Below are 22,461 nucleotides of genomic sequence, written 5' to 3'. Positions count from 1 at the left end.
TCCCGGTGTGTCTGCCTGTATGCGTCGGCGATCGACAACTTACCGGTAAGTACAAATATCTCCAAACATCACCTGGTAACTATCGATCGAATTGTTATTCATAAACACAACATGACAACAGTTTTTGTAAGGTTACGATCTCAAAATGAGAGACCACAAGGTATAGAGAACACATGGAACTTTATATCACACACAAAATAGAATATTTCTAAGGATATCATCATGTTGACCGTAAGACTTCCTGTGGTATTCTTATCTTACATCTTTCGAATTTCTGTGTTTTTTTTGGCTGTTGTAATCAGCTATCATGACTCGTGAATCATGACATTGGAACGAGTCCTTGAATATCGAAACAGCTGGGGCATGCAAACACCGTATGTTGGGGATGCAGGTGTGTTGCCATCTAGAAATGGAAAATTAACAATTGGGAAATTGAAATCGTCCCGTTTTTCATACAGCTTAGTGGTTGGTCTCCCTGTTGGTTATGTTGTATTTCTAGAGCTCTGCAGTAAAATCAGTGATTTATTTTTATTGGAAAAACAGCACAATACAACTTACGATGAAATCAAAGGACTCGTCAAGGTAAAGGGTTCTGTTCTTATCTGCCCTTGGACGAATTCAGTCTCATATAGACACAAAACAAGGGCCAAAAAGGGGCACAGTTTGTTCCCATTGATATGCAGTTTGTCCGTTGGAAGATGTTGTCAGCTAGAAATTTAATAATTGTCAAGGTTTGCGTTATTCTCGGGTCTTGTTTCACCATATAATGATCCTCAAATATTATTCATCGTCATTATAGCTTTCTTGCTTCAATCTGGATATTTTCATCATCATTATGATTTCCTTTTCAAACTAGTGAACGCTACTCGTAATTTGCTTTTCATGTCCATTCTTGTGTGATAAGCAACTACGACTCCAGTTTGCCCCCACTGTTGGTGGCATACTGCACCACATGTGGAGTTGTATCATACTGCACCACAGGTGAAGTTGTATCATACTGCACCAAAGGTGGAGTTGTATCATACTGCGCCACAGGTGGAGTTGTAGCATGCTGCACCACAGGCGGAGTTGTATCATACTGCACCACAGGCGGAGTTTTGTCATCGATATCACGTATCCTCTCGGTGGCACCACTGCCACAGTGTGAAAGCTGTTTTTCATGATTAATGCTTTCTTGTTGTATTTGTATAGAACACTACCTAGATACATATAATTTGCATCTTCTTCGGAATTTTCAGCGAGATTTACTTTCATGAACACACACTGTCCCTCTATAGCTGGGACAAGAGCTTGTATGTTTGTTTTGTTTTGTTTTGCCTTTTTAAGAACTCTAAACTCGCCACAGAAGAGGCTGATATCATTTACTGCGGTATACCACGACAAGTCTTCGTATTTATTCCAAAACATGCACTGAACTCAGATTTAGTAACCTATTCAATGAGAAATTTATATACACACCAATTTTACCAAAGGGTTGTTTGATACGAGATGTTGTGTAAGCGCGCATTGTGCTAGTTTTGGCTGATGTTTGGTTCTTACCTTGCGCGATGCAGCTGTTGACATGAAATAGGTTGATTCAGGTCGGGTCAATTTAAAACTTGATAAGCTCGTATCCTACTTTTTGTCTATCCGTTAATGCCTCACACATATTATCTTGAATCACGATTTTGTTTTGGCGTTAAATTGTACTTTTGCCCCAGTTGCATGATCGTATGAGGCGACTAAATTTGGGATCTTATCTTTTCTCTTCTTTTAGAGCAATTTTCTTCTTTCTATCGTCCCTTTTAACACTGAATTACTTTTGACATTTAGTTGTGTGATCGCCCCATATGAGGAAGTTTTTTGGTTCTGTCTTCCGGTGGGGATATACCAGTCACTTAAAATGGTAGTTTCTATTTCTCACGAATATTGCGAATGTTTTTACACATTTCACACAGTGGAGATTTTCCTATTACAATATACTGATGTACTAAGTCTTACTATTATCATACTGAACTTCAAATGATGCATATTCTAATTCAAATTATTATTTTTTAAAACAGGCATGCCACGGCCATCTGAAGAGATATCAACCAGTACCACAACACCTAGCAGTGTTGGCCCTCCAGGTAATTATCCTACATACCAATCATGTTGTTCTTGAAAAAGGTAACATTCTGATATGTAACTTAACCATGTATTGATATCTAAATTAATTATAATATATTTGGATATTCATCAGATCCAATGAGGATATGCACTGAGCCAAAGCATTGTCACTGTATCAACGGTATCCCGATCTGCTATAACTCCCGGTGTGTCTGCCTGTATGCGTCGGCGATCGACAACTTACCGGTAAGTACAAATATCTCCAAACATCACCTGGTAACTATCGATCGAATTGTTATTCATAAACACAACATGACAACAGTTTTTGTAAGGTCACGATCTCAAAATGAGAGACCACAAGGTATTGAGAACACATGGAACTTTATATCACACACAAAATAGAATATTTCTAAGGATATCATCATGTTGACCGTAAGACTTCCTGTGGTATTCTTATCTTACATCTTTCGAATTTCTGTGTTTTTTTTTGGCTGTTGTAATCAGCTATCATGACTCGTGAATCATGACATTGGAACGAGTCCTTGAATATCGAAACAGCTGGGGCATGTAAACACCGTATGTTGGGGATGCAGGTGTGTTGCCATCTAGAAATGGAAAATTAACAATTGGAAAATTGAAATCATCCTGCTTTTCTTACAGTTTAGTGGTTGGTCTCCCTGTTGGTTATGTTGTATTTCTAGAGCTCTGCAGTAAAATCAGTGATTTATTTTTATTGGAACAAGAGATCCCAGAGGGATCTTGGCGCCCACCATTGAATGATCTTTATAGGTTCCATTTCAGATTGATCTTTTCTCTACTTTTCCCTTCCTCTAAGTCTTACTAATCTGTGTAAATTCAGAAACAGCCCTCTAGTACTTTTCAAACAAGGGGAACCTATATATAAAATTTAAGATTTAGCGATAATGGCTGTCTGTTGTTTTCTGATTGGTCCCAAAATGCAACACCAGGGACCAAGGGGAACCTACATATGAAATTTGAGAAAGATCCCTTCATTACCTTCTGTAAAATAGCGATAAAAAACTTCAATTGTCAAAATACAAGATGGCTGCCTGTCGGGCAGGTTGTTTTCTGACTGGTCTCAAAATCCAATATGCATAACTAGGCACAGAGGGCAACCTACAAATGAAATTTCACAAAGATCCCTTCAGCAATTTCTGATAAATAGCGATAACAAACTTCAATTGTCAAAATCAAAGATGGCTGCCTGTCGGCCATGTTGTTTTCCTATTGGTCCCAAGAATTAGATGCAATATGCAGAACTACAGACCAAGGAGAACTTGCAAAAATGTTTGAGAAAGATCCCTTCAGTACTTTCTTAGAAATAGCGATAACAAACTTCAATTGTCAAAATCCAAGATGGCTGCCTGTTGGCCATGTTGTTTTCCGATAGGTCTCAAAATGCAATATGCATAACTAGGCACAAAGGGGAACCTACATATGAAATTTGAGAAAGATCCCTTCAGTACTTTCTCAGAAATAGCGATAACAAACTTCAATTGTCAAAATTCAAGATGGCTGCCTGTCGGCCATGTTATTTTCCGATTGATCTCAAAATGCAATTTGCATAACTAGGCACCAAGGGGAATCTACATATGAAATTTGAGAAAGATCCCTTCAGTACTTTCTCAGAAATAGCGATAACAAACTTCAATTGTCAAAATCCAAGATGGCTGCCTGTCGGCCATGTTGTTTTCCGATTGGTCTCAAAATGCAATATGCATAACTAGGCACCAAGGGAAACCTACATATGAAATTTGAGAAAGATCCCTTCAGTACTTTCTCAGAAATAGTGATAACAAACTTCAATTATCAAAATCCAAGATGGCTGCCTGTCGGCCATGTTGTTTTCCGATTGGTCTCAAAATGCAATATGCATAACTAGGCACCAAGGGGAATCTACATATGAAATTTGAGAAAGATCCCTTCAGTACTTTCTCAGAAATAGCGATAACAAACTTCAATTGTCAAAATCCAAGATGGCTGCCTGTCGGCCATGTTGTTTTCCGATTGGTCTCAAAATGCAACATGCACAACTAGGCACCAAGGGAAACCTACATATGAAATTTGAGAAAGATCCCTTCAGTACTTTCTCAGAAATAGCGATAACAAACTTCAATTATCAAAATCCAAGATGGCTGCCTGTCGGCCATGTTGTTTTCCGATTGGTCTCAAAATGCAATATGCATAACTAGGCACCATGGGGAGCCTATATGTGAAATTTGAGAAAGATCCCTTTAGTACTTTCTCAGAAATAGCGATAACAAACTTCAATTGTCAAAATCCAAGATGGCTGCCTGTCGGCCATGTTGTTTTCCGATTGGTCTCAAAATGCAATATGCATAACTAGGCACCAAGGGGAGCTTACATATGAAATTTGAGAAAGATACTTTCAGTACTTTCTCAGAAATAGCGATAACAAACTTCAATTGTCAAAATCCAAGATGGCTGCCTGTCGGCCATGTTGTTTTCCGATTGGTCTCAAAATGCAATATGCATAACTAGGCACCAAGGGAAACCCACATATGAAATTTGAGAAAGATCCCTTCAGTACTTTCTGAGGATTAGCGATAACAAGAATTGTTTACGGACGGACGGAGGGACGGACGGACGGACGGACGGACGGACGGACGACGGACCACGGACGCAGGGCGATTTGAATAGCCCACCATCTGATGATGGTGGGCTAAAAACAGCACAATACAACTTACGGTGAAATCAAAGGACTCGTCAAGGTAAAGGTTCTGTTCTTATCAGCCCTTGGACGAATTCAGTCAAATATAGACACAAAACAAGGGCCAAAAAGGGGCACAGTTTGTTCCCATTGATATGCAGTTTGTCCGTTGGAAGATGTTGTCAGCTAGAAATTTAATAATTGTCAAGGTTTGCGTTATTCTCGGGTCTTGTTTCACCATATAATGACCCTCAAATATTATTCATCGTCAATATAGCTTTCTTGCTTCAATCTGGATATTTTCATCATCATTATGATTTCTTTTTCAAGCTAGTGAACGCTACTCGTAATTTGCTTTTCATGTCCATTCTTGTGTGATAAGCAACCACGACTCCAGTTTGCCCCCACTGTTGGTGGCATACTGCACCACAGGCGCAGTTTTGTCATCGATATCACGTATCCTCTCGGTGGCACCACTACCACAGTGTGATAAATGCTTTCTTGTTGTATTGGTATAGAAGACTACCTGGATACATATAATTTGCATCTTCTTCGGAATTTTCAGCGAGATTTACTTTCATGAACACACACTGTCCCTCTATAGCTGGGACTAGAGCTTGTATGTTTGTTTTGTTTTGCCTTTTTAAGAACTCTAAACTCGCCACAGAAGAGGCTGATATCATTTACTGCGGTATACCACGACAAGTCTTCGCATTTATTCCAAAACATGCACTGAACTCAGATTTAGTAACCTATTCAATGAGAAATTTATATACACCAATTTTACCAAAAGGTTGTTTGATACGAGATATTGTGTAAGCGCGCATTGTGCTAGTTTTGGCTGATGTTTGGTTCTTACCTTGCGCGATGCAGCTGTGGACATAAAATAGGTTGATTCAGGTCGGGTCAATTTAAAACTTGATAAGCTCGTATCCTACTTTTTGTCTATCCGTTAATGCCTCACACATATTATCTTGAATCACGATTTTGTTTTGGCGTTAAATTGTACTTTTGCCCCAGTCGCATGATCGTATGAGGCGACTAAATTTGGGATCTTATCTTTTCTCTTCTTTTAGACCATTTTTCTTCTTTCTATCGTCCCTTTTAACACTGAATTACTTTTGACATTTAGTTGTGAGATCGCCCCATATGAGGAAGTTTTTTGGTTCTGTCTTCTGGTGGGGATATACCAGTCACTTAAAATGGTAGTTTCTATTTCTGCGAAGCGCTTACTATTTCTGGAGTGGACTACTGATTCGCCTATTGTCAGTATAATGTGACCAGCTGAGGTGTCCTACTGGATATCTTCGGACGTGCGAATTGCATTCAATCAAGGATTTTGATACACACATACATATATTAATGAAATATATTTTATAATAATTTAATTTTGCTTGTAACAAGCATTTTCATTGGCTCAAAAAATTATGTTATCATCTCATAACATAAAAAAAATAAAAGGAACTACTTTCAGTTATACCGGAAGTTGACTGTGACGTCAGCGGAGTAATAGTTGTTCACGGGATTTTGTATTTATCGATGTGTTTTTAAATATCTGGAGCAAAATAGACATGTTAAACTTATTGAAAATGTTTCTTATTGTTGTTAATTAAATTATAAGGGTGAACTGTAATATTTTTTTATGTTATTGAGCAATAACACAAAAAAACTGGGGTGTACTCTTTTCATTCGCGGTTTATTCAGAGTACACCCCAGTTTTTTGTGTTATTGCTCAATAACGTAAAAAAAAAATATTACAGTTAACCCTTTTAAATATTTTCTCTTGTAATCAGGTAAATACGGTTTCTGCTATGTTTTCATGTCCTTGTATGTTACGTGGTTTCTAGTAGGAACCTAAACAGTAGCGGGGAAGCTTTGTCCGTATTCATTATAAGCTACCACGTGGTTCTCGTTGATATATATAATTATGGCTGTCGTGTATAACCCCTTGCAGCTCTTCTACAAACACAGCCTAATTCCTTTGACTTTGGTTTGTGAATGTTAACATATGGAGACATGTGTAACCATTGGTGACCTTGACTGTAAACAATACGATCTACAGATAAAAATCGTGCTATCTGTCAAGAAACATTGTCCATACACCTGACAGCTGGAGGGGCTTTGACTCAACGTTCATGTTGATCCCACTATATATTATAGTCTAGGTCTAGTCGTCCGCGAGCTCTACATACTGGACTAATACATTCAAATATTTTAATTGTCGCAACATTTTATAATTCTCCATTTGTCAACATGCACAAATGTCTTTTTTTCTTAAAGATTTTGCTCCAACGAAAGTTTATTATTTTGATTAATGAGTAATGTTGTTTCTGATGTATGGTGTTGTATGATGTCAAATTCCCTTTTTCTTACTCTCTGTATTTAACCCTTAATTATACTGAAAGATGCTAATTATTGTCTTGTTTCTTTTGAACAATTCTTTCAGGCAAACGGTACAGAAAGCCTAAACGAATCTCAGTATCCAGACAGTCCTCAGTGATGTTCTCAGCTTCATCAGTCCTCATCATCCTGTCCGTCCTCAGTGATGTTCTCAGCTTCATCAGCCCTCATCATCCTGACCGTCCTCAGTGATGTTCTCAGCTTCATCAGTCCTCATCATCCTGACCGTCCTCAGTGATGTTCTCAGCTTCATCAGTCCTCATCATCCTGACAGTCCTCAGTGATGTTCTCAGCTTCATCAGTCCTCATCATCCTGACAGTCCTCAGTGATGTTCTCAGCTTCATCAGTCCTCAGTGATGTTCTCAGCTTCATCAGTTTTCATCATCCTGACAGTCCTCAGTGGTGTTCTCAGCTTCATCATCCTGTCCGTCCTCAGTGATGTTCTCAGCTTCATCAGTCCTCATCATCCTGACAGTCCTCAGTGATGTTCTCAACTTCATCAGTACTCATCATCCTGTCCGTCCTCAGTGATGTTCTCAGCTTCATCAATCTTCATCATCCTGACAGTCCTCAGTGATGTTCTCAACTTCATCAGTCCTCATCATCCTGACCGTCCTCAGTGATGTTCTCAGCTTCATCAGCCCTCATCATCCTGACAGTCCTCAGTGATGTTCTCAGCTTCATCAGTCCTCATCATCCTGACCGTCCTCAGTGATGTTCTCAGCTTCATCAATCTTCATCATCCTGTCCGTCCTCAGTGATGTCCTCAGCTTCATCAGTCCTCATCATCCTGACCGTCCTCAGTGATGTTCTCAACTTCATCATCCTGACAGTCCTCAGTGATGTTCTCAACTTCATCAGTCCTCATCATCCTGACAGTCCTCAGTGATGTCCTCAGCTTCAACAGATTTCATCATCGTGGCAGTCCACAGTGATGTACTCATTTTTCCATTTCAAATAACAGATGTGTAAATGATTAAGTGAAGCGTATCACTAATTAGTCCTGATTTTGTCATATTTGTATGCTTCACGTATTCACAATAAAGGAAAATACATAGCCAAATTGATTAAAATTTATTTTATTTATTTATAAAATCCATATTATGATTTTTTTATTTTATTTTAAAATCCATTTTTTTTTTATAAAATACAAAATATATACATAAATGTATCCTTTTATACATATATATAATACTACATCATAGGTACTATATCTCTAAACTGAAAGTAATAGGGTCTACGATATTCACATGGAAAATATATATCTAGTTTTCAGGGCAACCACAATCTTAATATTCAAGGAGATATTGCCATTTATTTTCGGCAACTTACTATTATCTTACCGATAATATAAAAAATTCGCATTTGTCACGTAATATTCAAGGTAAAAGAAAATGCTTTTCTTATTAATCAGCCTATGTTAATTCTATAGTCATTCATCGCATGAAAATGTGGCGCTCAGCAAATCTTTGTCTTTTTAGGCCCCCTTAGATTTGTCTTTACTTCCCGTCTAGATTTTAACAAGTTTGGTCCCTAACATCACTGACGAGTCCAATAACTAAACGGCTGTATGCTGTCACAAGCATCACTGATGAGTCCTAGAACTAAACAGCTGTATGATGTCCTTAGCATCAATGACGAGTCCTAGAAGTAAACAATTCTATGATGCCTTATCATCTCTGACGAGTCTTAGAAGAACTAAACAGCTGTATGATGTCCCTGGCATCACAGACGAGTCTTAGAACTAAACAGCTGTATGCTCGCATCACTGATGAGTTCTAGAACTAAACGACTGTATGATGTCCCTAGCATCACTGACGAGTCCTAGAACTAAACAGCTGTATGATGTCCCTAATATCACTGACGAGTCCTAGAACTAAACGACTGTATGATGACTCTGTGGTCACTTAAAAGTCCTAAAAGGCTTAAGTAGCTGTATATTATCCCTAGAATCACTGACGGGTCCTAGAGGAATTAAACAGCTGTACATAACGAGAACAAATATTAGGTGTAAAGATACACAATTCTACAATTTCTTGAATTGTAAACGTGGTTATTTTCGCGGGGGTTTAATTTCGCGATTTCGATATGTAAACTATACGCGTGGGTGTATTTCTCGCGATCGATCCACCTTCTTTTGTAGTTCGAGATTACGGAAATTGATATCAAAATAATACGCGCAGGGTAAATTTTCGGGATTAAATTGATTCCGCTTAATTAGCGTGAATTTCCCGTCTTGCGTAAATTTCCACGTTAACAGTATTTGTATCATACATTGTATGAACTGTATTTTTTTTAAACATGGATTATCTGAAAATGACAAGGGAAATAAGGCCATGTGTTCCTGAAGGGTAGACGTCTTCTATATACATAACTATAACATGTCTGTGTTGATCGCTTCTCTGAGTAGTTTTCAGATGGCAATTAATTTTACCTAACAGTTTAAAATCAATAAACTTCATTATCATTGGTCATATCGTATATTACTTCTTTGAGTTTAATGACAAGACCATTAACTTTTTGTGTACTGACGTAATCATATTTGTCTGAATCACTCTGGTGGCAACATTTTAACAAAGTATTAACACTGATTCCAGAAAGGAAATTTAGGCATAGTTCAACATGTTCCGGCCTAACAGAGCCATTTATAGCAATAATATTTTCAGTGTGCAGTCAGTCGACAGGACTAGCTACTGATGTTGACAATAACTCAACAAAGATGATATCCAATACATCTGGAAGACGATATGGTACGTGAAAATCGCTTGAACAACATGCTATAATCGTATTAATTTAGCGCAATAATATTTTCGCTCACTTCCAAATCATAACAAATTAGCGCAATGAAGAATTAAAGCATTCTGATATTTTCTGTAGGAAAACACATATATAATGTAATTAGGGCAATAGTAATTTAGCGTAATGCTTCTAGAGCAAATAGCGTTAAAATATGATAACCGCTAAAATATGTACTTTTACAGTATATGATTTCCTCAGACTAGTTGAACATTAGAAACAATATTCATTGAACTGACACAGCTATTTATGTTCACGGGATGAGAATTCTTCTGCCTCCCTCCGAGCGCGACAGGTATTGGCAATGTTCGTCAAATCTCCGAATCAAATTTTCATTCCTAGTCTTGGCGGAATTCGGTCGAGAGGTTGCGATTTTGTTTCGTTTTAAAATTTACGAGACCACTTTGTTGGACGCCAGAGAAGATAATGGCATATCATTTACTTTGATCTCGGGGATGACATGTTGATAGGGTTTCAGTCTAGACCTACTGACTCCGGGGTCGACACTATCCTCGGGATCACGAAGCGTCAGATGTCTGGGGTTGACGGTACGTTCCTGCATATTGGGTAAGATTTCCGAAAGAATCTGCGACCCACTCAAACTCATCCCCAGACTGCCAATCCCTGGAGTGGAAATGGAGAAGCCTTCCGAATCCATACGCTTTACCTCTGGTTTGATTCCGTTAACCTGCTTACCAGTCTCCTGAACATCCTGTCTGTCTGGTCTACTGACGGAACACGTAGATACTGGAAAGATTTAAAATACAAGACTTAAAGAGATGGTAGTTCCAATTGTGTTCTGCGGAGGTTGTCTTTGTTAAAATTTGGGAAATTTGAACCATTCAAATACATTCTTTGCAGCATTGGATTAAATAGATTTCTTCAGAAAAATCAATATACCAAAGTTTAACGTACTACTCTTAATTCATAATTTCTATATTCGCACATATAATTTGGAATTTTAATTACATTAATCAAACTATCACATTCATTAATCTAATGTCATATTAACAATAGCTGATGAAATATGTAATCTTCAAATTGTGTCTGTCCATTTACGTTGTTTGTCGTTTCTATTCGAAGAGAGTCGGACTTATTGCGGTATAAGGAAGTACTTATCCGGCCGAACACAGACTTATCGCGGTAGAAGAAAGTACTCATCCGGCCGAACACAGACTTATCGCGGTAGATGGAAGTACGAACCCGTCCGAATCCATACTTATCGTGGTAGATGGAAGAACTAATCCGGCCGAACACAGGCTTATCGGGGTAGAAGGAAGTACTCATCCGGCCGAACACAGACTTATCGGGGTAGAAGGAAGTACTCATCCGGCCGAACACAGACTTATCGGGGTAGAAGGAAGTACTCATCCGGCCGAACACAGACTTATCGGGGTAGAAGGAAGTACTCATACGGCCGAACACAGACTTATCGGGGTAGATTGAAGAACTAATCCGGCCGAACACAGGCTTATCGCTATGGAAGGAAGTACTCATCCGGCCGAACACAGACTTATCGGGGTAGAAGGAAGTACTCATCCGGCCGAACACAGACTTATCGGGGTAGAAGGAAGTACTCATCCGGCCGAACACAGACTTATCGGGGTAGAAGGAAGTACTCATCCGGCCGAACACAGACTTATCGCGGTGGAAGGAAGCACTTAACCGGCTGAAAACAGACTTATCGCGGTAGATGGAAGAACTAATCAAGCCGAACACAGGCTTATCGCGGTAGAATGAAGTACTCATCCGGCCGAACACAGGCTTATCGCGGTGGAAGGAAGCACTTAACCGGCTGAAAACAGACTTATCGCGGTAGATGGAAGAACTAATCAAGCCGAACACAGACTTATCGCGGTAGAATGAAGTACTCATCCGGCCGAACACAGGCTTATCGCGGTAGAATGAAGTACTCATCCGGCCGAACACAGGCTTATCGTTGTAGAAGGAAGTACTTATACGGTCGAACACATACTTATCGTTGTAGAAGGAAGTACTTATCCGGCCGAACACATACTTAACGCGGTAGAAGGAAGTACTTATCCGGCCGAACACAGACTTATCGTTGTAGAAGGAAGTACCTATCCGGCCGACCACAGGCTTATCGCGGTGGAAGGAAGCACTTAACCGGCTGAAAACAGACTTGTCTCGGTAGAAGGAAGAACACATGTTTATCGAGGTTGAAATAAGTACTTACCAGGCCGCGTGTGGACGTTGCTGTAGTTACTTTCTTTGTCGCCGAGATCATGACTCAAGGACGCTCGGCTCATCACCTTCTCGCGCGTGTTTTTCTTAGGTCTAAACAAAACGATGTAGATTTTCCTCAGAAAAAGAAGGGATAGTATCACAGTGGCATTCACAAACAGCGACAATGTCAACGACGCCATTCTTAGGAATGAGTTGTTCGTGGAGAAGTAAGTAGGGATAAATGCTATCCACACAATGACTGTGGAGGAGCAGCAGAATGTTATAAATTTTGTTTCGTTAAAACCATCAGGCGTCTTCCTTGTCTTCACAGCATACACAATACATACCAGCATCAGTATAAACGGGTATATGAGTACTCCGATGTAGGAAAAATCCATACTGTCATGACAGACCAAAATATTGTGTATCACGTCATCAGGTTTGTAGTCCATGTTTACTGCTTTTGGCGGATCGAATATCAACCACACAACAATGGCCACACACTCTATTGCACAGAGTAGTAGTGTTATCACCAGAGAAGATTTGGAGCTTGTAAAGCGTTTCATTATTACACGATTTGTTTTTCTTTCTCTCATAGAAAATATTCTGTATATTCTATTTGTCTTTGTAAGAATGGTGGCGTAACACATAGTGTAGCAGATTCCGAGAAGAGCTCGTCGGAAACCACAGATCACGTCGGAAGGTTTGGCTATGAAAATGAAAGTAGACGCGTAGGATAATACGATCCCAGCCAACAAGACAAAACTAAGTTCTATACCAGAAGCCTTGACTATTGGAGTTGACCGGGACCGGATATAGATTACAAAAACGAACACGCACAATAGTATTCCTACACTGGAAAACACACATGCAACAACGGCAATGGAATCACCAAATGAAACATACTCCACCGGAAGTAGAGAGCACGCATTCCGGAAGTTGTTTGGTGAAGTACTTTGTGGGCACGTTTCGCAGGTAAATTCTTCTGATACATATTGATCTTTTGTACAGTCCTTGCAGTACCAGCAACACGGCCGGCTGGCCAAAACTCGTTTCTCCTGGCCGACATCACAGGCGGAAGAACAGATAGACTTGTTGTATGGCAAGTTTTGGATGTCAAATCGGTATTGTCCTTCTAAGCCTTCTATGTAAAATAAAACTATAATGATAAGTTAAAGAACAAAAACTTTATCATAGTTGTTAACATCCAATGGCAAGATTGATATATTGATGTATGACGGGGACCACTATATTTTACGTCATAACAAAGACAACAGCTATATTTGAATCGAAACACGTACATCGCTGATATCCCTACGTCATCCTCGGTACTCCAGGGATTATGTTCACTAGCTAATCGTGGGGGCGATCTAACATATAAATCAAGATATTAAAATCATAGTTAATTCAGATGAATTGAAAAATCACTTTTATAATTATACATGAGTAACTCGTTGGAAAACAGTATTTTCCAACAATCCTTGCAAAGTGCGCGGAGAGCAAAAGAACGAAACCCCTGTAGTGTCAAAGACGTGCTCATGGAGAGTGCGGAGGCGATTTACCAAATCGCATAGATCTTAAACTTTCAAGTCTCTACAAGTCAAAAAGTCAAACAAAGATGGTGACGAATCCGAAAGTGATACGCCTTTATACAAAACAAATGTGGATATTTTATCCGGAAACCCGTATTTCATTTGATAAGGACAAAAAGTCGTGAAAACCATGCTATCTCTACTCCCGTATAATAATATGTCATCCTGCCAGGAAAACAACGAGATTTCCTCTGAAATTTTCCCAATATGACTATGATGTAAGCAAACATCACGGAAACCATGTTATTGAAAATATCCCCCAGAATAATGGAAATAAACCCTTGAATATCGAGTTAACTAGAAAAACCAGCTTGGTTGTGAAAGCTGGGATGTTATTTCAGGAAATTCAAGAAAACAAGGAAATTATATTTAAACCCAACATAACGTTTATACTTCGTAGGAGAAAAACGTTAAATTCGCTTGCCATAAAAAAAGTTATAATTTAGCTTACCATAATGATAGGGTAGATAATTGTTCTTTATTCACAGCGGACTGGGGATGCTTAGTCTATTTGTTTTAACAAATCAAGCCTTTTTAAGGATCAACCGTTTCTGGCAGCAATGAATCTGCTCTGTAAGGAGTTCATTTGTGTCAAATTACCTCGGATGACTAAACCCCGGTAACATCTACAATATGTTTATTATGGGTAAAAATAACCCGATTTTACTATATCAAAAAGTCCACAACTCAAGATGACAAACTGAGTACTCTTCTTATACATCTTGCTAGACATCCCCCTAATGGTGATATTGCTGTCTGACAGTAGTTCACCTTTTTGTCATTTACACTGATCATTCCATATTGTATCTTCATGAATGAGTAATGCTATAATTTGCTAACGTACCTGTGTAGTTTCCAACTTCCTGCCACTGGAACTTGTTGCCCTCCTTTCTGTATACCATGATACTGTACCGCGGAGGTCCATCAGTACCGTTGATGAAGTGGAATGGAAATCCTAAGGGGTCTGCATGAATGATAAGGGTTGTTTTCTAAAGTTCATCCTTACCGCTATGGTCATTTAAATACTGTCACAAATATTGGTAATTGCATAATATTGGTAATTGCATACATAAGTGGTTTAGGGCATTACACAAAACGATTCACACAATTCATCAGGTTTTACTTGTTGCTTTTGGGAAGCAGTAATATCACTTACAGGAAAGCGTATATTAAAGAACAAAAAACAACAATGTTTTCTTAATCTGTGAATTCAACATTATCCAGCAATATCTGATACCTTTGAACTCGACATTATCTTTACTGACAGTATCATTACCTGTGAACTCGACGTTATCTTTACTGGCAGTATTATTACCTGTGAACTCGACATTATCTTTACTGGCAGTATCATTACCTGTGAACTCGACGTTATCGTTTCTGGCAGTATCATTACCTGTGAACTCGACGTTATCTAGCGCTGACAGTAACATGTCTCCCGTAAGACTGGCTGCCATGTTCGGACATATACCACGGTAATATAGTCCACAAGTATCCCTGTGGATCTGGTGTAAAGCGTCGGCGAATGCTAGAATGGCGTCCCTGACGTAGTACAGGGACTGGAGCTGTTCATACCCTAAAAGGAGTGTCAGGTGTTTGTGATCAGTAGTCATAGTGTATTGAGTTAACATCCTAATTGGGAAGCAATGCTACTTGGATTGCGACTTCCTGAATAACACTATCGTCAAGGAAGACGGGCGAGGCCACGGTAGAATAGTAGGTATTAGACTCGTCTGTTGATACACTCAATAGATTATATATTGAGTGTATTGACAGACAGTCTCAGTCTCATACCTATTTCTTCTATCATTTCAGAAAACACAATTGATCCGTTTCAACCACTGTAACACGTTTGACCTCTATTTTTCAATAGTTTTCTTTCTGGGCATTTCATCCCCTAGTACTCGTATAATCTTAATTGTCATTCTGAGAGCGTTTAACCAGAGACATATATATCATGATATACAAGTCTCTGGTTTAACCATGATAAAAAAAATAGAGATAAAAAAATATCTGAACACCTTACAAAAAATGTCACGATAAAACAATAGTATAACAAGGAGTCAGAACGGGACTTGTCTCCATATTAAAAAAAACCAACAACATATACGTAAAGTAAGATAATGGCCGTAATGAGACGATGACGTCATTTCTGTCGACAGAATCCTGTCGTTATTTATCAGAAGAACCACATTAATATACTAATTACCGTTAGCAGAGCTCAGACGTTCCTTTCCTGTACAAGAATTCCCTGTTTTGGTATTTCCGTGGAGTTTACAGTTGAAATGGTACTCCCAGTATTCCCGGAACCACGGATTCAAAGAGTTCGTTGCCGGAGTCAGGCTGAAAATGGTATGTTCACTGTTAGAATGACTTAACACTAGAGTAAACATGTTTTCCCTAACAGTTCCGTTGTCACCACCCTAACTCTCATTTTGGGAATGTGACTTACCCCAATTTGACCAAGATTTACATAGCGAGTGTAGGTGATGAAGCAGAAGACGCTCATTCCTCCGGAACACCTGGCTTACTCTCCTTTAAATTCTGCAATGGTCTGCATGCAAATCTTTTGTTCGTATTTTGCCCTTGTTTTGTTTGGTATTACAGTTTCGTTTTAGTGTCAGTATTTTATGGTATTTATGTCACAAACAACTAGTAAAATATCACCTGTCAAAACGCCCTTTTTCGAATGACATCGGAACCTGTTTTACAGTAATTTTGCACATAATGTTTAAACAAGTATTATCCATTAATTCATAATTCCAGTAAGTCCTATACAAAGAACGGTCAGATGGTGGCCTATGGATACACTTTGGTTTAAAATATTAAAATTATTTGTATTTATATTTCACTGACCTTGTGAAGTAGTCATCGAACCCCTCCAACTTCCTGGCCAATGGCTGTACAGCTATAGCTCCTCCTACCACTTTCTGTATGGTCTCGTCAAACTGCCGCCCTGCCCATGCGTCAACACCTATCCAGCGTACAGTGTCTACCAATGACTTCCGGTCCACCGCCTGGAACAGCGCCTTGGCCAGACCATAGTGAGTGATGAGAATCACAACCACTTTACCTGAATAGATTTGTCCGAATGGACGAAAATTTCACTGATCAGAATACCTACAACTTTACGTGAATAATGACAGGGGAATGTTTCACTTTCTGTGAATACCTTCAACTTTACGTAAATAGTGACAGAGGAAGATTTCACTTTCTGTGAATACCTTCAGCATTGCATGGTTGTCATGATTGTAACGAAGAAACAAATTTATATCTGTTAAAATGTATATCAGAATACGTAGCTGAAACTGGAAGATTTGCCTAGATTATTTCTACTGTGTGTGATGGTTTGGGGAGATACACTGATATAATATGTTGTTTACTGTTTATATGTTTTGTTACCATTGTACCATACCGGATTTGTTTGGAGATGGCTAAAATAGGCTTTGCCTGATGCCAAATCCTTTTGCTTTTTGCAATAAAATTGGTTGAAATTGAAATTGAATACCTTCAGCATTTCCTGAACATGATTATCAGTATTGACTTCTGTTATGCTACATCCGGATATCTGGTATGATGACGCCTGACACCGATTTAACCAGCGTTCCTTAACTTAGGGAGATTTATCGGCATTTATTTCCATATGAAAGCATCCTTGACTTTTAAAAGTAAAGTATTAGTTCAGGATTTACCCCCTAAAATTATGTAATTATTTCCAATGTGATAAGTTATAAGTTTCTTTAAGCTCAGGAAGGATGATGGTATTGGGACATGTGGCATAGAGACGTAAAAGTGTAGTAAACAATGTATGGCCCATTGAAATGGCATCTCATGCATGACTTTGCTCCCTCTACCCTCCCGCTTTGAAATGGCACCTTATGCACGCCATTGACCCCTCCCCCTTAGAAATGGCACCTCATGCATGACTTTGCTCCCTCTCCCCTCCTGCTTTGAAATGGCATCTTATGCATGGCTTTGATCCCTCTCCCCTCCCCCTTAGAAATGGCACAACATGCATGACAGTGCCTCCCCCCCCCCCCCCCCTTGAATATGCAACTTTCCCCCACTCAATATAATCTACCCCGTTACCCGATTTATCCTCAGTAATAAGTCACCTACCGTGTGAGTTTTTGATATCCGAAATCTTGTACGCTAGCCGTTCTAACTCATCATCTATTCCATCTTTAGAAGGAGTGATCTTTTCTGTCAAACCGAAACAGATGCCTTCCTCTTCAGCCAGACGCTTCGTCTCGAAGTAAAGGTTTGCCCCGTAACTTGTCTGTTCATATAGAGCAACAACATACCACCATTCCAGGTGACTGAAATATAAACAAATCATCTTTGAGATTAAAACGACTTGGTATGTATATACTAGTAAATGTACATTACTGTGAACATATCCGTAACCTTTATAAAATGATCGCATATATATATACTTTCTGTTGAACTTTCCTAAAATCATCTTTACAGATACACAATAATTTTAAAGAAATCTTTAACATGGATCTAGCATAGGTAAGTCGTGGGTAAGACAAGAAAAGGGTAAGCGATTTCTTTTAAAACGTTATCAAAGAGAGAACCAGCGCATTGAAAACCATTATATCGCTCAAGACAATAAAAAGTCTGTAAGACCAGGATTGCAAGAAAATGACGGGATGTTTAAAATATCAGTAATAGGTAAGACGCGTACCCAGCTTTCGTCACGTGTCAGTGAGCTGATGGACAATCGTATTGAGATACTTACAGGAGAATGTTGACGATAACACGAGCTTGAAAGGCATCGGAAGGGACAGTTCTCTTGAAATATGAAAACCGATCCTGGTCGCTAAGTTCCGGACTAGTTGACCAGTAACTTATCTGTAACAAAACAGATTTAATCACATTGGGCCAATATACTAGTATCACTCAATGTTAATTGGTCATCTAATTTTGCAGCAATTGCATTTGTCATACACATCCAGCCAAATCCCTACTCCTAAAATAGCAGACATCTATTTTTAACATTATTTGATAAAATTTCATCTTAAGCGAAAATAAGAAGTAACCCCATGGTATCGAGGATGGGGTTCAGAGAGCGGAAGTAAATGTAACCCCGTGGTATCGAGGATGGGGTACAGAGAGGGGAAGTGAGAGTAACCCCCGTGGTATCGAGGATGTGGTACAGAGAGCGGAAGTTAAAGTAACCCCATAGTATCGAGGATGTGGTACAGAGAGCGGAAGTAAAAGTAACCCCCGTGGTATCGAGGATGGGGTACAGAGAGGGGAAGTGAGAGTAACCCCGTGGTATCGAGGATGTGGTACAGAGAGCGGAAGTTAAAGTAACCCCCGTGGTATCGAGGATGGGGTACAGAGAGGTGAAGTGAGAGTAACCCCCGTGGTATCGAGGATGTGGTACAGAGAGCGGAAGTTAAAGTAACCCCCGTGGTATCGAGGATGTGGTACAGAGAGGGGAAGTAAAAGTAACCCCCTTGGTATCGAGGATGTGGTACAGAGAGCGGAAGGAAAAGTAACCCCATGGTATCGAGGATGTGGTACAGAGAGCGGAAGTAAAAGTAACCCCCGTGGTATCGAGGATGGGGTACAGAGAGCGGAAGGAAAAGTAACCCCATGGTATCGAGGATGTGGTACAGAGAGCGGAAGTAAAAGTAACCCCCGTGGTATCGAGGATGGGGTACAGAGAGCGGAAGGAAAAGTAACCCCATGGTATCGAGGATGGGGTACAGAGAGAGGAAATAAAAGTAACCCCCATGGTATGGAGGATGGGGTACAGAGAGGGGAAGTAAAAGTAACCCCGTGGTATCGAGGATTGTGTACAGAGAGGGGAAGTGAAAGTAACCCCCGTGGTATCGAGGATGGGGTACATAGAGCGGAAGTAAAAGTAACCCCGTGGTATGGAGGATGGGGTACAGAGAGGGAAAGTGAAAGTAATCCCATAGTATCGAGGATGGGGTACAGAGAGCGGAAGTGAAAGTAACCCCGTGGTATCGAGGATGGGGTACAGAGAGCGGAAGTGAAAGTAACCCCGTAGTATCGAGGATGGGGTACAGAGAGGGGAAGTGAAAGTAACCCCCGTGGTATCGAGGATGGGGTACAGAGAGCAGAAGTAAAAGTAACCCCAAGGTATCGAGGATGGGGTACAGAGAGGGGAAGTGAAAGTAACCCCCGTGGTATCGAGGATGGGGTACAGAGAGCAGAAGTTAAAGTAACCCCCGTGGTATCGAGGATGTGGTACAGAGAGCGGAAGTAAAAGTAACCCCATGGTATCGAGGATGGGGTACAGAGAGGGGAAGTGAGAGTAACCCCGTGGTATCGAGGATGTGGTACAGAGAGCGGAAGTTAAAGTAACCCCCGTGGTATCGAGGATGGGGTACAGAGAGCGGAAGTGAAAGTAACCCCATGGTATCGAGGATGGGGTACAGAGAGAGGAAATAAAAGTAACCCCATGGTATCGAGGATGTGGTACAGAGAGGGGAAGTGAGGTAACCCCCGTAGTATCGAGGATGGGGTACAGAGAGGGGAAGTAAAAGTAACCCCCGTGGTATCGAGGATGTGGTACAGAGAGGGGAAGTGAAAGTAACCCCCGTGGTATCGAGGATGGGGTACAGAGAGGGGAAGTGAGAGTAACCCCCGTGGTATCGAGGATGGGGTACAGAGAGCGGAAGTGAAAGTAACCCCCGTGGTATCGAGGATGGTGTACAGAGAGCGGAAGTAAAAGTAACCCCCGTGGTATCGAGGATGGGGTACAGAGAGCGGAAGTAAAAGTAACCCCCGTGGTATCGAGGATGGGATACAGAGAAGGGAAGTGAAAGTAACCCCCGTGGTATCGAGGATGGGGTACAGAGAGCGGAAGTAAAAGTAACCCCATGGTATCGAGGATGGGGTACAGAGAGGTGAAGTGAGAGTAACCCCCGTGGTATCGAGGATGGGGTACAGAGAGGGGAAGTAAAAGTAACCCCCGTGGTATCGAGGATGGGGTACAGAGAGCGGAAGTAAAAGTAACCCCCGTGGTATCGAGGATGTGGTACAGAGAAGGGAAGTGAAAGTAACCCCCGTGGTATCGAGGCTGGGGTACATATAGGGGAAGTGAAAGTGACCCCCGTGGTATCGAGGCTGGGGTACACAGAGGGGAAGTTAAAGTAACCCCCGTGGTATCGAGGATGTGGTACAGAGAGGGGAAGTGAAAGTAACCCCCGTGGTATCGAGGCTGGGGTACATATAGGGGAAGTGAAAGTGACCCCCGTGGTATCGAGGATTTGATGCAGGTACTTTACTATAAACTAGACATTCATCTTTATTTACATTGCTTCTCGCAAGATAAAATTATTGATAATGAAGACACATATTCAGATGATGATGCTTATCAGCTAGGTCATTGCTATTGATAAACAATACAGCATAACATATATAATCTTTTGAATGATGTAAGCGTTGAGATGGCTTTTGGTCAATGAACAGATGTTTACACACAGGTGCCTGACTCGTTTTTATAAAATAATAACATATAGAGTACATATAAATGAGATCTCATTTATATGTACTCTATATGTTATTATTTTATAAAAACGAGTCAGGCACCTGTGGTTTACACGACAGTGTGTGTTAGACTTGTGACTATTGTTTATGTAGATACCATATTGCCTGTCTTATCATATTATAGCAAAGTTTTACCAAACAGAGACACAAAAAAGGCAATATGTCGATATGAATTCTATCTGGGTCAAAGACACACGAATGGCGTCCGCAATATAAACCGATAACCGTTCAATATTTACATTTTAAAGATAACTTGAAAATGCTATCGTGCCAAACTGATCACATAATGTGGGTTTTCTTCCTTATCTCATTAGAAAGAGTTTCATAAAAAAAATCATAATCATCAAAGTGATTGATGTAAAGCTACAATGTTTGATATGCGGAGTGACGTGTGAAGCGTCGACGTAACATAGGTCGGCTTGCAAGATGTTAAGTTTAGATTCTATGAAATAAAAACGTGCATATAGAAAAAATTAATTAATAAAACTCGTCGGAGAACGATAGATTCTTAGATAATATAATTCCAATATTCTGTATTTTTCATCAATTGAACAACATGTACAATGTACATATACAGTAAGGATATAAGTAAATTTTTACCTGCGGTACTTTGAAAAGTCGTAGAAAACTGGCTACGGCGATAGAAACCTGGCTAAAAGCTGCACCCACTACGCCAACCGCCCTGTTGCTCATGCGTACTGGACCGGTAAAAGAGTTCTGGTAAGGGAGGCTACCGTCACGACAAATGTATCCATAATCAATGGGATTAGACCCCAAATTAATTCCGTCCATGCTGACAAATTCTAACGCGTTCTCCAAGGCAACTGTGTCTGATTCACATGTATCCATAGCAACAAGGCCTATTCTGAGATTTTGATATTTGGCGTTTATCTGTTGTAAAGTCCAGATGGCTGTTTCGAGAGTTTGGATGCCATCTTGTTCCTGGATGTCGCCACATTGTCCATCGTCTGTACCTCTGTGAATTGGAAACAAACCACCCAAGATGACGTCACCGGTTACGTTTGCTCTCAACATCCCAAGGCTAGGGTTCACTAGTACACACAAAGTTATGACGAACACCCCAAACTCAGTTCCATATGTCAACATCGCCGTGGTCCTCTTTCATCGACCTGTTATAAACAATATTCGAATGTTTCTGTCACGTCCAAGAATGG

At 40.1% G+C, this 22,461-nt stretch overlaps 1 protein-coding gene and 1 long non-coding RNA gene across 5 annotated transcripts; one reads left to right on the top strand and one right to left on the bottom strand.

Annotated features, from left to right (window-relative positions):
* The first annotated feature begins 2 nt into the window (after positions 1-2).
* On the top strand, positions 3-8,532 carry LOC117344872. Of its 2 annotated transcripts, XR_004536276.1 has the most exons (3): positions 2,008-2,108; positions 2,222-2,334; positions 7,227-8,532. It is a non-coding gene; the product is annotated as an uncharacterized LOC117344872 (long non-coding RNA). The 2 variants fall into 2 exon arrangements; XR_004536277.1 differs by lacking the exons at positions 2,008-2,108; positions 2,222-2,334 and adding an exon at positions 3-45.
* A 734-nt stretch (positions 8,533-9,266) lies between these two features.
* On the bottom strand, positions 9,267-22,457 carry LOC117344871 (metabotropic glutamate receptor 7-like). Of its 3 annotated transcripts, none has more exons than XM_033907730.1 (9): positions 21,887-22,457; positions 18,498-18,610; positions 17,873-18,072; positions 16,610-16,826; positions 15,963-16,096; positions 15,111-15,329; positions 14,601-14,720; positions 12,175-13,308; positions 9,267-10,724 (listed from the first exon to the last, which is right to left on the bottom strand). In XM_033907730.1, exons 1-9 carry the CDS (start codon positions 22,391-22,393, stop codon positions 10,369-10,371), a joined length of 3,000 nt encoding a protein of 999 aa, XP_033763621.1. In that variant the 5' UTR covers positions 22,394-22,457; the 3' UTR covers positions 9,267-10,368. The 3 variants fall into 3 exon arrangements, with proteins under 3 accessions (XP_033763621.1, XP_033763622.1, XP_033763623.1); XM_033907731.1 differs by having other exon boundaries at positions 12,175-13,305; XM_033907732.1 differs by having other exon boundaries at positions 15,150-15,329.
* Positions 22,458-22,461: the final 4 nt, after the last annotated feature.

This window comes from Pecten maximus, chromosome 16 (genome assembly GCF_902652985.1).
Source record: "Pecten maximus chromosome 16, xPecMax1.1, whole genome shotgun sequence".
Lineage (NCBI taxonomy): Eukaryota > Metazoa > Mollusca > Bivalvia > Pectinida > Pectinidae > Pecten > Pecten maximus.
The sequence above is the reverse complement of the archived record's forward strand: the minus strand, read 5'-3'. Positions and strand labels throughout refer to the sequence as shown.